The following is a 14,319-nucleotide window of genomic DNA, read 5'->3' as shown; positions in this document are numbered from 1 at the left end:
CTGACTGCACCGAGACCCAGGCCAAGTCTAGCGCCTGGGAGTCATTTTCCCAGGGTCTACACTCTTGTCCCTGGTGTCAGAACCCAAGAGAGCCAAATCGCTACCAGCCGGAACGCACTCCTCAGAGAAATATGTAAATCAGGGCTCCCTGCGCCCTGGAGAGTGTCGCAATTACGCCCCTTGAACAAGAAGCAACAAGCTCCCAGCCGGTGAGCTACAGAGGGTGGCTGTGTCGCGGGGGAGGGAGCGACTGCAGGAAAGGTGGGGGTGGGAACCTCACACCCTCACACCTAGTCCCCTGTGCCAGGGCCGGGGCTACCCGCCCCCCCATCGCTCTTCGCTGCTCTCCCTTCCCCCGTTCCTCCCCCTCCTTCACCCTCCCTCCTCCTCCCCTCCGGCCTAGGTCCGGGTACTTAAAGCAGCGCGGGCGGGCTAGGGCGGGCGGGCGGCCCAGTCCGGTGGCAGCAGATGCGCCCAGCGGTGGCAGCCGCCGGCGGCGCGCAGGTGACCGGCCTGCAGCGCAGCCTAGTCAGGGAGTGCCTTGGGAGAGCTGGCGGGAGCTGGAGGCCGATCCGCCCCCAGCGTGCGCGCGTCTCGGCGCCAGGAGCCGTCCCGGGGCGTGTTGGAGAGCGCTGATATAGATATAAGGACATTTCTCTCCATGGCGTCACGTGACATAATTACCACCAGAATCAATCAAGATGAATTGCACGTCAGCGCCCGGTGGGGATTTTTGCTTAGTTGATCCTGGCCCAAGCCTCTTGTGCAATCGATGGCTCAGGTTGGAGGCGCGGGGAGCGGCCCGAGGCTTGCCGGCGTGCACGCCGCGCAGCCATGAACGACTTTGACGAGTGCGGCCCGAGCGCAGCCAGCATGTACCTGCCGGGCTGCGCCTACTACGTGGCCCCGTCGGACTTCGCCAGCAAGCCGTCGTTCCTTTCGCAGCCTTCCTCCTGCCAGATGACTTTCCCCTATTCGTCCAACCTGGCGCCGCACGTCCAGCCCGTGCGGGAGGTGGCCTTTCGTGACTACGGCCTGGAGCGCGCCAAGTGGCCGTACCGTGGCGGCAGCGGTGGCGGCGCGGGGGGCGGCGGAGGGGGCGGCCCAGGCGGGGGCGGTGGCGGCTCCGGGGGCTACGCGCCCTACTACGCCGCAGCGGCGGCGGCAGCGGCGGCGGCAGCAGCGGCCGAGGAAGCGGCCATGCAGCGAGATCTGCTCCCGCCCGCGGGCCGCCGGCCAGACGTGCTCTTCAAGGCTCCTGAGCCGGTGTGCGGAGCTCCCGGGCCGCCGCACGGTCCCGGGGCCGCCGCCTCCAACTTCTACAGCGCCGTGGGTCGCAACGGCATCCTGCCCCAGGGGTTCGATCAGTTCTACGAGGCGGCACCCGGACCCCCCTTCGCCGGCCCGCAGCCCCAGCCAGCGCCCGCGCCGCCGCAGCCCGAGGGCGCCGCTGACAAGGGCGACCCCAAGGCTGGGGCTGGTGGCGGCGGGGGCAGTCCCTGCGCAAAGGCGACTCCCGGCCCGGAGCCCAAGGGGGCGGCAGAAGGCGGCGGCGAAGGCGAGGGCCCCCCGGGGGAGGCGGGGGCCGAGAAGAGCGGCGGTACAGGTAGGCGCAGAGCAAGGGCCGAGGGGCTGGCCCGGGGCGGTAGAGGAGGGGGCGGTGCAGCGGGGACCTCCCTCTGCTTGCGCCTTTTTATGTGCTACTTTATAAGCATTCGAAGGGGTTTATACATCCTATAAGATTTCCCGGGTCGTTGTAAAGCGTGTTTATGATAGGAAACCAATTTAGGTGGGCTTAAGGTGGACTTCGAAGAGGACATTAATCGCTGTGGAGAGCTTTCCCTCTATTTGGGTGGGGGTGGGTGAGTTAAGAACCTTAGGGAAGGGATGGGTGTTTGGAGCCTCTTAGTGAGTGGGACACATGAGCCTCCTGTCTTTCAGGGGGTAGGTGATCTTTGCACTGGACTTAAACCAAGCCTCTGGCTGACCCCCAGCTCAAAGTTGAGCAGATGCCCTGGTGGGCGCGCTCACCCCTCGGCTTCCAGTTCAGAGTGTGCCTTGCCTCAGTGCCAAGCTGGTGTGTGTGTGTGTGTGTGTGTGTGTGTGTGTGTATGGTGTGTGTGTGCGCGCGCGCGTGCGTGAGTGTGTGGAGTGTGTGTGGAGTGACTGAGTGTGTGTGTGTATGTGTGTGTGTGTCCAGGCGTGAACACATGTCCACGCCCGCACTCTCCTGTGCCCGCCCATATATCATCCCCCCACGAGGCAGGCAGAGCCTTTCAACGGGCGGCAAGGGACGTCCCTAACCCGGCCAAGGCCTGGCCCTAGTTCAGTGGCCAGAGCTGGAGGGGGCAAACAGCAGCCTCTCTCACTCCTCGGTCTCTTTGCCTTGCAGTGGCCCCCCAGAGGTCCCGGAAAAAGCGCTGTCCCTACACCAAGTACCAGATCCGCGAACTGGAACGCGAGTTTTTCTTTAATGTATACATAAACAAAGAGAAAAGACTCCAGCTCTCTCGGATGCTCAACCTCACTGACCGGCAAGTCAAAATCTGGTTCCAGAATCGCAGGATGAAAGAAAAGAAACTCAACAGGGACCGGCTGCAGTATTTCACTGGAAATCCCTTATTTTGAGAGCTCCAGGATGCGCCCCCACCCCAGAGCCCCATTCACCCACCCTCCTCCCCATCAGCCTGCCCTCCGCAGGCCCAATTTCCTTGGGTTCACTGACGCCTCTTCTCTGTGGAACTTCCTTTTCGCGGTCAACTCGGGACCTCCCAGCGACCACTGCAGCCTGAGGACGAGGTCGGGGACTTGGCCCAGCGGATCCTAATAAGGGGAAAATGGTAAATGCAAACGTCCCTTTCCAATTTTACCGCCAATGTGCTGTTCTTCCTGTCTCCCTCTCCGAGTCCTTGTGGACACGGCGGCGGGATCTGTAGGGAGTTAGGCCATGAGGCTAGAAGGAGCTGGTGTTTTGTTTTGAGTTTAAGAAATCCCTATCTTCCCCCTCAGTGAACACAGATTATTTAAACTCTGGGAAATGTACCTTTGGGCATGAGTCACTGTCTTTTTGTGTGTGAATAAATGGTTTCTAGCAAAATGGAGATTACAGCTTCAATACGATGCATGGATTTTACTGTTTGAAGAAGTGTAGTGTTGATCAGGTTGTCTTAGTGCCGAGAACTCTGTGCCCCCCCCCATGCAACTGGAAGCCCACTGGAGCACTTTTTAATCTCTCTGGAATAGGAATTTGCCCTTCACACTCTCTCTCTAGGCTACACTGGCTTTAGGAACCACGTTAGTCTTCCACTTCTGAATTGATGCTTTGAGTCAACAGTGCTTTTTTCCAGGCAAGAAGGCTGAAGCACTTGGAATCTAAGGAGCAAATTCTTACCCCACCCCACCCCCAGCCTTAGTCTAATGAACTTGGAGTTTTGGGAAAGACAAAACAAATTTTAATATTAATTAGAAGATCCAAATTATCTCTTAACAAGGTGACAAGGAGCCAGAGTTCCTTAAAGAAGAAAAAGAAAACCCTCAAGCGAAGTGGGGAGTGGGGGGGGGTTGTTAAAGGGAAGTTAATAGGTACAGGGGACCTGGGACCCTTCTGGTGACACAGTGAGCGTGAATCAGGGAATGTAAGCCCCCTCCCCCTCTCACTAGACTAAGGTTGGGGGCTGCAGAACTGCTTCTCTCACCACAGTTATCGCTTTAAGTTAAAGAATGTGGCGAGGGTTGTGCTGCACTTTATGTCACAGGACCAAACCAGGCTGTTTACAAAACCTTGAACTGTCTAGACAACACCATAAAAGCCAAAGTTCTAAACAGCTTAATTGGGTTATATTATACACCTTCTGGTGGGCCCAAAAGAGATTTCCGCAATGTGCAATAAACTGGAGAAGTGAGAAAAGCTTCTCTTGATCTGCAGAGTGAAGTGGACCTTATGACTCTTAACCTCTCAGAAGCCCAAACTCAAAATATAAATCCATAAGATGCCCAGCACCTCATGCCTCTTCTGAGGAAGTATGCTTTTTGAAATATCTATCTATCTATCTATCTATATATTTTTTAATTGCTGAACCTTTTGGGGGGTAAAGAAAAACATAAGTGCATAAGTGTATGCCTTTGAACTTCCGAAATGTCAAGGTCATCACCTTTAACCTCTCTGAATAATTAGGCGCCTTAAAGTCCTCCTGTGATTTCCAACCACCACCCACTCTCATAACACAGGCTCACACATCCAGACCCATACACATATTTATGACCATACAGAATCATTCTGGGGGTTCACCATAAATCTAAGAAAATTCCTAATTTCAGGATCAATAACCTTAATTTCCCCCCAAACATTTGAGTAATTTAATAGCAATTGACTTCTTAGAAAAAATAAAAACACTTATTATATTAAAATGCCTATTAACTATCACTAGAGCTAGAGTGCTAAGAATTTGGGAGAATCTTAGTGTTTCCCTTTGCTCTAATGAAGAACTGCAGTTTTATTAAAAAAAAAAGGGGGGGGTATTTGAAAGAATAAGTTCTGATCAGACTTACACCATCTCTAGCATTTGAAAGCAGTTTGCCACCCTACTGAATAAACCCTGGCACTTTCTAAGATACAGAACAAAATAAAATATATTTATATTGTTTTTAAACACATTTCTCAATCTTTAGTTAAAGTATACAATAGAAAAAGGCAGGCAATCAAATTATTCCACTCAGAAAGGGATTATTTTGTTTGAAATTCTGGGCATTGGTTTACATGTAACTGCACTAGTAGTATGATCTTTTGGGGAGATTAAAACTGGTTTGTTTCTTTCTCTCTTTATCTTTCTTTTTCTTCTAACTGCGTCTAAATGTACAAGCTGTATACCAGTCAGCATACTCCAGGCGAACGCGAGAAATACTATTTTCCATTTGCAAGAACCTCTACTGCCACACGAGGGCGCGCTCATGTTCCAGAAACCTTACTTGCCAAGAGGCTTCGGTACTTTATTTTTTTCCAATCCTAGATTCTAATAAGAGATCTTGGCCTGCCCGTTAGAAACAGGCAGCAGTAAGGGTGTTTGCTATTTACTCATTCTAAGCAGCCATGAATTGTGAGAAGTTGTGATGAGACAGGGGGAAAAGGAAGAAGAAGAAGTAGCAATCAGTCTTTTCAAACAGATCCCCTAAAGTTGTTTCCTTACAGACTGCTAAAAAAACAAAACAAAACAAAACAAAACAAAAACAAAAACAAAAAAACCTTGGTATATAACCTGATGGTGTTGAGAAGATATTTTTAAAAGACAAATATCTGTGGTTTGTACGTCGTAGCCACTGCGAGTTACTTAAATTAGGGGAAATCTATTTTCATGTTAGAATGTGGAGCGTGATGACAAACGGAAAGTCCTTCCCCAAAACCGCACGCGTCTTGTGAGCTTTCAGTTAGCTGAGATGATTAAAAGGCTTTTGTTTAAAACAGATTAGGGCGTTGGCAACTTAGCTGAGCGTGTACTTAGAAAAAAAGAAAAGGAACTCCATGAGAGGACCGTGGACGTCGTTTTGGGCTAAGGACTCTAGTCCATGCTTGGCTTGGTGCTACCCTTGGCTACCCCAGGGGCAAAGAGGTCTAGAAGGTGGGGGTGCGAGTGGCAGATTGGACTGATGCGGCCACTGGAAGTAGTAGACTCTTTGTGAGGACATTTGTGTTTTAAAGTGTTGTGAATGGAAAGGCATTCGTAGTAACTGGGCATTGTACTTGACGGAATCCTGGCCACCTTTCCTAACTGCCTGCTGACCTTGAGGTGTGCAGTTTGCTTTGGGCACTGGCTCCCACAAACAGTTAAAATCGGTCCTGTGATTCATGGCCCCTGCAAAGCCCTAGACACTGGGAAATGTCTGTGGCCCCTTTGCCCACATCTTTGTCCGTGGTCCAAAAGTGTAAAGACAAGGCTCCGGACCTGGGAGGCTCAAAGGGAGGATGGCGGTTCCCTCTTCCTTTCACCCCCAAGTTGTGTGTGGAAAGCCTGCAACCCCTGGAATATGCACTGACCTCTGTCTCCCTCCTTCCATTCTCTGGACCTCAGGCTCTAGGGCCCGCCGGTAGCCCACTAGTTCTCCCGGTTTCCAGGAGCTGGGTTAGGCTTTGGAGGCTGGGGCGCCATGACTCCCCGGCTAGGCGCCAGCAAGAGGCGTGGGTGTTCCCCGCGCGGTTACCCGGCTCCGCCTGTCTTGCTGCCTGTTCCGCAAAGCTCTTTTAAAGCGACCTTTCTTAGGGCCTAACTCGGGTTTCAGTCTACCTCTCTCCCCAAATGTCGTTGTGTTCCTTTGTAGGCGGCCCCATCGACCGCGGGTCTGGCTGTGAGGGGGTGCCCCTTGGCCTTGGCTGGTAGCCGCCGGAGAGCACGGCTGCTAAGCAGTCTGCATTGTCACTCCTTCCGGCGGTGCTCGCCTGATACAAGGGATAAGGAACTTCAGGGGTTGAAATTCTCCCCTTCTTGGACTCGCTGGGGTGCATGGGCTCTGGCAGCGGCGGACGATTCTGAGGCGCCAAGATCTCTGATTCTGAAGTAGAAAATGCGCCAAATAGGAGGCTTTTGTGTCTGTGTAGAAAGAGGCTCGGCGCTTCTTGATCCCTTTTGCTCATCTCTGTAGATCCTTCCCGAGTCGGTGGTATTCTTCCATTTGCCCCTTCTTTCCCACTTGCTGCCAAGGTGCACAGTGCAAGCCAGAGGGGCACCCTGGGGAGGCAGCTTTTAATTTGTCCCTATCCATTCTGTGTCCAAAGAGTGACAGAATCCAGAGCCAGCTCATGGCTCTAACTCAGGGAGACTCTAGGAGCCCTTAGGTCTTCTTAGGCCCAGAGCCTCTACCCCACCCTCTCGAAGAAGACAAGAAAGTGCAGATGCAAGCATTATTATTATTATTATTATTATTATTATTATTATTATTATTACTACAAATGCTACTTTCTTGTTAAGGCGACCTTTTAAATTTTTCTCTGGAAAGAACTGTGCCAGTGAGACAGGCGTGCTGGTACCTATATGGTTATCCATCTCCTTTACGATGCAATATTGACCTATTATTAATATTAACTGCCCTAAATGATCTAAAGATAATTAAAAAAAAAAACACTAGCCATTACATTTTTAAACACTCTAAGCAAAATAAAAGTTGGCCTTTAAAGCTATTGCTGTTTGCTTTGTGGCAGATCTAAGGTTTTAAGGAATATTTTCTGTCCTTCTTTATAGTATTTTCATTTTCCTCAAGTTTTAAATTTTAGAAATCTAACATATTGATAGCCGTGATCCTGAGGAATCACTCTAAAGGCAGACAGTCAAGAGAGAGAGAAAAAGAAAATTGTGAAAATAGATTCCATTTTAAAATGGACATACTTGTGGGTTTTTTTTTTTTCTGCCTTTGAGGGAAGATTTATTTAAATCCTAATCCAATATGAGGTGACTTTGAGCTTGAAGCCATGGGACACTGAAACGGAAAGACCCACACACAGAGAAGGCAGACCTTGCCTCTCCTACTTCACTGAAGACTTACCAGCTCAGAAAGGAATTGCTTGTTTTTAGACTGGGTGTTTTCTTCGTGTATAAATAAAGATTATGAAAGGGAATTTGATGGGCATAAAATTCCTGATTAGATTGAACAGCCTTGCTTTGCTTGGGATTAGGAAAACTGGGCAGTCAAATTCTGAGCAGCTCTCCTGGCCGAGGTACAAGGCAAGACAATACTAAAGCGCCAAGCTGGCGTCAAGGCGACTGACTGCCGAGAGCAGTGCAGCGGGCACTTTGTCCAGTTCTGGGCACTTTTAGCTAGAGCTCAGAATTTGATCGTTACAGTTCGAAAAGGGATTTTTTTTTTTTTTTTTTTTTTTAAGGTGCTAATAGTGGTTGTTAGTTTTGATCAGGATCTTAGCAACCTCCGGGCAAAAGCTTTTTTTTTTTTTTTTTTTCCCCTTCCCTCTCTGTGCCTTACTTAACACCCCACACCCCCTCCCCAGCTTAAAAATAGCCACCCCTGTGGAAAGGTAACGTTTAAATCTAGGGCTTCGCCACCGGGGTGCAGCAGCCTGGGAGCTGTTAGAGGCGCCAGGGCTTTAACCTGACAATGATGTTGCATTTGAACAGCTGCGTAAAGGTTTTAAAGGTCTGTCTCATTGCCACCGTGGAGGGCTTTTTTTTTAAAGGGGGGTTATTGTTTGAGTGAGGGCACTGAAAGGGGACTGGCCAATTGGTCCCAAGGCCGAAAATAACATCCAACTCCTGTTTTCACCAGGCCAGGAGAAATTCCTTTATGGGAGGGAGGGGGGACAAAGGACTTTGGGGGTGGGGTGAAGTGTTTTTGTAAGGGAGCAACTAGGTCCCCCAGAATGCTGAGGCGCCTTAAGGAGCATCGAATCCCACAGAAACGTTATTGAGGTGGAAAACAGATTCACCCACAAGTTCAGTCTCTGGGCCTGAAATCCAAGGCCAGACCAGTCCTGGGTGACTGTGAGGGAAGAGAACACAAAAGTCTTGTCGGACTGAGAACTGGTTCACGGTCACAGTTTCCCCGTCCATTTTACTTTCTTGGCTGCCAAGAAAGGGTCCCGGAAGGCGGAAGGAGGGCTCTCACACACTGGCAGGGCTCTCGGTCCAAGGCGAGTCTTTGGAAATCAAGGTTAAAGCTCCCTGCTGCTGTCCTAAGGCCCCGGCTTCCGCAGAGCGGTTCGCCACCGCCGCCGCCGCCTGCAACCAGAGAAGGAGGGAGGAAGTTGTTCAAGTTTCTCATAAAACTCTTGAGTTTCCATGGTGGTGGTGGCAGTGGTTGTTCTTTAATTAGCTGGACCAAAACCCCAAACCATATCCTCTTTATAAAACTTTCCCTCTGCAGAGGAACCGGAAGCCTAAGACTCTCCCATCTCATTCCTCCTCTTGCTCAAACAAAACCTTACAAAATTTTTTTTAGGGATTGTCCAAAACTATGAAATTTAACTTGTGACAAAAGTATAGCTTTTAATATTTGACAATTTGTGTTAAAACAAAAATTGACCTTCTTGGTGAGTAGCGAAGAGGAAAAATCAATAGTATAATTTTCAATAATTCATAAAGCGAATGCCATTATGCTAAATCTTAACTATTAATCTTATCCTTTACAAAGTCTCGATTGATTTGTTAATAAAATATCTTCCCGTTTGTGGCAACAGCGGGTATAACTCTTTAAAAACCTTCAGAAGCAAGAAAATTACCAAGTAGCCCAAGAATGCAGATGAGAATTTTATTGATCGCCCTGATTCTTCTCAATATGTATTAATAAATTCCACAACCTTTGATACCTTGCTCTTGTCAGAAACCAATGCTTTTACAAAATCCATAAAAGGAAAACATTTTTCTTTGCAGGAGATCCAAATGACACCTTTGCTTTGCTCCCTCCTTTTTTTCTGGCCGGGTTTTCTAAAACTTGTGGAGTCCGGGGTCAGAGTTTTCCCCTTTCTTTTGAAAAGATATTTTATTTTTTCCCTTCCTTCCTCTCTGTTCTGTGTTATCGGGAAAGAAAATCTCGGTTTAGCTGTCTCTGGGAGCCTGAGGGACGCTTCGCGGATAGGGACTGGCTGGCGAAGGAAGGATTATTTCCAAGCTAGGAAGCTCCCAGCGGCTGGCCCCTCAAAGGTCAGGGTGTGGTTACTCGGAGAGTCAAGGCTCCAGGAGCTCATGAGTGCTGGGGAACCCTCAGCCCCTAGTCCCGACCAAAAGATTTAAGGAGAAAGTAACTAGGGGCTAGAACCATCCTCCAGACTCAGAGTCTGCCCAGCTGCGTGGCCTCTCGACCTTCTCGGCCCTATTCGCCAGTGCTTCCCGCGACACCTTGGTCATATCTTTGCGCTGGAGATTGTTTTTCTTTGGACCCTTAGGGAGGGATGTTTCAGAACCAAGGGAATCGAACTCACCTTCCCGGCTGCCCAGTACTAAATTAACCAGCCCGCGCCCCTACCCCTTCCTCGGAACCAGCCCTTTTGGGCGCGTTTTGCCTGGGTGTGTGCAAGGAAAACGCTTCTATGAGCTGGCCCCAAGGCGTTCTGACTTCCCTCACTGCGCGCGTCCTCCCGGAGGCCCCTCTGATCAAGGCTTTTCTTCCGCCGGCGGGGCCCGGTGGCCGGGTGGGGGACTCGAGTGGGGCAGGCCGGCCGGCCAAACAAGCCCCGGGAGACCGGCTGGCCGGCAGCAGACCTCTGGGCCGGTTGTCTTACAGCGCGCACTTTCACCGGCGCTTAGTAGATGTCGCTGTTGTCCGTGCTTACGCGGCCGGCCAGCCGGGCTGTGGAACACGTGACCTGCAAGGAGGCTGCGGCTCAAGGCCATTTTCAAATCTCATTGGCTTGGTTGTCATGTGGTCGGCAGAGGCATCCACAATTACACCGGGAATGTTTTCCTAGAGATGTCAGCCTACAAAGGACACAATCTCTCTTCTTCAAATTCCTCCCCAAAATGTCCTTTCCCAACAGCTCTCCTGCTGCTAATACTTTTTTAGTAGATTCCTTGATCAGTGCCTGCAGGAGTGACAGTTTTTATTCGAGCAGCGCCAGCATGTACATGCCACCACCTAGCGCAGACATGGGGACCTATGGAATGCAAACCTGTGGACTGCTCCCGTCTCTGGCCAAAAGAGAAGTGAACCACCAAAATATGGGTATGAATGTGCATCCTTATATACCTCAAGTAGACAGTTGGACAGACCCGAACAGATCTTGTCGAATAGAGCAACCTGTTACACAGCAAGTCCCCACTTGCTCATTCACCGCCAACATTAAAGAAGAATCCAATTGCTGCATGTATTCTGATAAGCGCAACAAACTCATTTCTGCCGATGTCCCTTCGTACCAGAGGCTGGTACCCGAGTCCTGTCCCGTTGAGAATCCCGAGGTTCCTGTCCCTGGATATTTTAGACTGAGTCAGACCTACGCCACCGGGAAAACCCAAGAGTACAATAACAGCCCCGAAGGCAGCTCCACTGTCATGCTCCAGCTCAACCCTCGTGGCGCGGCCAAGCCGCAGCTCTCGGCTGCCCAGCTGCAGATGGAAAAGAAGATGAACGAAACCGCGAGCGCCCAGGAGCCCACCAAAGTCTCCCAAGTGGAGAGCCCTGAGGCCAAAGGCGGCCTTCCAGAAGAGAGGAGCTGCCTGGCTGAGGTCTCCGTGTCCAGTCCCGAAGTGCAGGAGAAGGAAAGCAAAGGTCGGTATGAACAGAGTTGCCACCCCAGCGGGGCGCGCAGTCCGGTAAAGCCTCGGAAAGGGAGCGCTCGGGTGCCCAGAGCGGAGCCCGAGCAGCTGAGCCCAGTGCCCAACTCGGTAGGTGCTGCTCCACCCGGCTTTTAGAGGGGAGATTTCAGCCTTGAGATGGTCCCTGCTTCTCTCCCGCTGCTCTGGCCCTTCCGGCCAGACCTGGCCCCACGCTGATGGCGCCTGAGTAGAGGAAAGGCTTGCCGGGCTTATCTGTCCTGAGCCAGATCCGAAATGCAACAAAAGAGCTAAAAGGAGACCAGCCGCTTGTAAACAGGGCTCCAATGCCCCCTTTTCTTTGGCTCAGATTTGCAGCCCTAGTTTTACCTTGCACTCAGGGATAATTTTAAGGTGGCCAAAGACACTGTGTTTGTGTTCAAGGGTTTGCAGCCCGCATCCTGCGATCTAAGAGGGAAAAGAAATGTTTTGGCCGATTGGTGCTTGGGTGGGGAAGCAGAAGACTTCTTGCCTTTGCTGAGCTAGGTAACCTTGGCTTTGTCTGAGGAAAGTGCAGCAGGCTTTGCAATCTTCTACAAAGGGGGCAAAGGCGGTAGGGGGGGGGAGAAGGTATCTGCATTGCCCACTTAGGACGGGTGTAAGGCAAAGAACCAGAGATACGGGCTTCTAAGAAGGAATCTTGAGCCTCTCGTAACCCCACCTCTGCATTCTGTCCCTCAGAGTCCACCGGTGGGCCACAGAGTTACATATCTGGAAGAGGGCTTTTGTGTGAGAGCGAAGAAACATTTGAAAATTGAGGAAATTCGGAGGGGGCGGGGGCGACTGCATCAATGCCCAGGCAAAGTGGGAAAGATATTCTTGCTTCCTCATTTATCACTTGAGAGAGAGAGAAAGAGAGAGAGAGAGTCCCTATAAACCTGGTTGAGGGGCTCCCTGTTTGCCTTGGGGAGGTGGGTAAGAAGCTCGGACTTGGGGCCTTGGAGTAGCAGTGAGATTGGTAGACTGACCAAGGTCTGGCTTCTTCTAGTCTGTCTTGTCATGGGCTGATCACTTAGAACGTTGCTGGGGAAATCCTGTAAAGTTTAATATTATAGTCATGTTTTGTGCAAAATCAGAAAGTTGTGTGTGTGTGTGGGGGGGGGGGGAGAACAGAGAACCCCTGGTAAGGAATATAAAGATTATCCTTCCATTGTATTAAGTATTTAGCTCTAAATTGGTATCAATTTAAAATCCCATCCATGCCTCACCTTTGTGAATAATGTTTAATACCAGCATTGTCAAAAGCAGCCTGTCTGTCAGCAGGGTCATGGCCAAGGGTATATTTGAATGGACTGAGAGAAAAAAAAAAAACATTCTTGATTTTTTTTTCTTCTCCCTTTAATTTTGTTAGAGGAAATCAAGTCTGATACTCCAACCAGCAATTGGCTCACTGCAAAGAGTGGCAGAAAGAAGAGGTGCCCTTACACTAAGCACCAAACGCTGGAATTAGAAAAGGAGTTCTTGTTCAATATGTACCTCACCCGCGAGCGCCGCCTAGAGATCAGTAAGAGCGTTAACCTCACCGACAGGCAGGTCAAGATTTGGTTTCAAAACCGCCGAATGAAACTCAAGAAGATGAGCCGAGAGAATCGAATCCGAGAACTGACCGCCAACCTCACCTTTTCTTAGGTCTGAGGCCCCTGTGAGGCCAGGATCCGAGAAGGGGGGCACCGTGTTCCAGGCCCGAGTGCTGGAGAACTGGGGAGGCGGAAACAAAACCTTCATTGCTCTTTGTTTTTTGTTTTGTTTTGTTTTGTTTTGTTTTGTTTTGTTTTGTTCTGTTCTGTTCTGTTTTCCTGCTAGAATGTGACTTTGGGGTCATTCTGTCCGTGCTGCAAGTGATCTGTAATCCCTATGAGTATATATATATATATATATATTAAAAAAAAAGCTTAGCACGTGTAATTTATTTTTTCATCGTAATGCAGGGTAACTATTACTGCGCATTTTCATTTGGGTCTTAACTTATTGGAACTGTAGAACATCCATGTAGCTATCCACTCATCCACCCGTCTACCCGCCCAGCGATGTGACTTTTCCATGTTTTTCCTAACATAAAAGTTCTCTGTGTGGTTAACCCATCAGCCCATGACATTTTGAAAACACCCAGTACTTTTAAAATTATATATATATATATATATATATTTCAAAAGATTAAGCAAACCCACAAGCTTTGGGGGGAGGGGGACTTTAAAAAGCACATTACAATGTATCTTTTCACAAATGAACTTAGCAATTGTCCTTGGTGAAATGGAGTGTTGATGACGTATGCCTTGTAGCCTTCCCCTTGTGGTGCATCTGTGGTTTGGTAGAAGTACAAAAGCAACCTGTGCTTTCTGTGCATGTTCTGGTCGCATGTATAATGCAATAAACTCTGGAAATGAGTTTGCTCCCTCTGCTTTCTGAAATGGAAATATGTAATGGTGGAGACAAAGCCTTTGGGGAGGGTCTCTTCTGACTAAACTGCTTGTTTGGGGCAGCCAGGGAGGGGAGGGGGCAGGAGAAAGGAGATGGGAGGGGGAAAGCTGGAGAGGACCTAGGGTGCTAGAATATGGTGCGAAGAGGGATGATTCAGCCTGGGAATTCAGTCTTCATAACTGGGAGGAATGGTCTCCCTTCTCCTTCCCTCTAAGCCCGTTAATATAGTTGCATCCTCAGAGGGATGAGTCTTGCCCTAGCTCCAGCCTGGTAAGTAAGCCTATGCCCTGTGCTGTTTTTTTTTTTTTGTTGTTGTTGTTGTTTTGTTTTTGTTTTTGTTTTTTGTTTTGCTTTCAGCTCCCCATTGTGTGCTTTCTTCCCTTTGGTTTTGGCTCTGTTATTTTTAATGCTTTCAGTGAGCTCTTGATGACTTCTGGCTGGGGAACCCATCTTCAGGGACTAGGTTGGAACTAGTATGGCCCACCTGGGACCTGCCTGGCCTCCTTTGCAGGAGCAAGCACCAGCTTAGCATGGCACCGGATCCAAGTGTGTCTCCCCTTTTTTCCTCATTTCATCCTCCCAAGCTCAAGACAACCAGGCCCAGCGAAGCCAAGGTTGGGTGAGTTTTCCCATGTTCCTTTACCTTGGTTCCATCCTGAAA

The 14,319-nt window shown here is 49.8% G+C and overlaps 2 protein-coding genes across 2 annotated transcripts; both read left to right on the top strand.

Annotated features, from left to right (window-relative positions):
- The first annotated feature begins 618 nt into the window (after positions 1–618).
- Hoxd11 (homeobox D11) lies at positions 619–12,704 on the top strand. The gene is made up of 3 exons (XM_051167162.1): positions 619–1,606; positions 2,393–2,840; positions 12,592–12,704. Exons 1-2 carry the CDS (start codon positions 835–837, stop codon positions 2,626–2,628), a joined length of 1,008 nt encoding a protein of 335 aa, XP_051023119.1. The 5' UTR covers positions 619–834; the 3' UTR covers positions 2,629–2,840; positions 12,592–12,704.
- Positions 10,132–13,626, top strand: Hoxd10 (homeobox D10). Its single transcript, XM_051167160.1, has 2 exons — positions 10,132–11,196; positions 12,592–13,626. Exons 1-2 carry the CDS (start codon positions 10,242–10,244, stop codon positions 12,867–12,869), a joined length of 1,233 nt encoding a protein of 410 aa, XP_051023117.1. The 5' UTR covers positions 10,132–10,241; the 3' UTR covers positions 12,870–13,626.
- The last annotated feature ends 693 nt before the right edge of the window (positions 13,627–14,319 follow it).

This window comes from Acomys russatus, chromosome 24 (genome assembly GCF_903995435.1).
Source record: "Acomys russatus chromosome 24, mAcoRus1.1, whole genome shotgun sequence".
Classification (NCBI taxonomy): domain Eukaryota; kingdom Metazoa; phylum Chordata; class Mammalia; order Rodentia; family Muridae; genus Acomys; species Acomys russatus.
The sequence above is the reverse complement of the archived record's forward strand: the minus strand, read 5'-3'. Positions and strand labels throughout refer to the sequence as shown.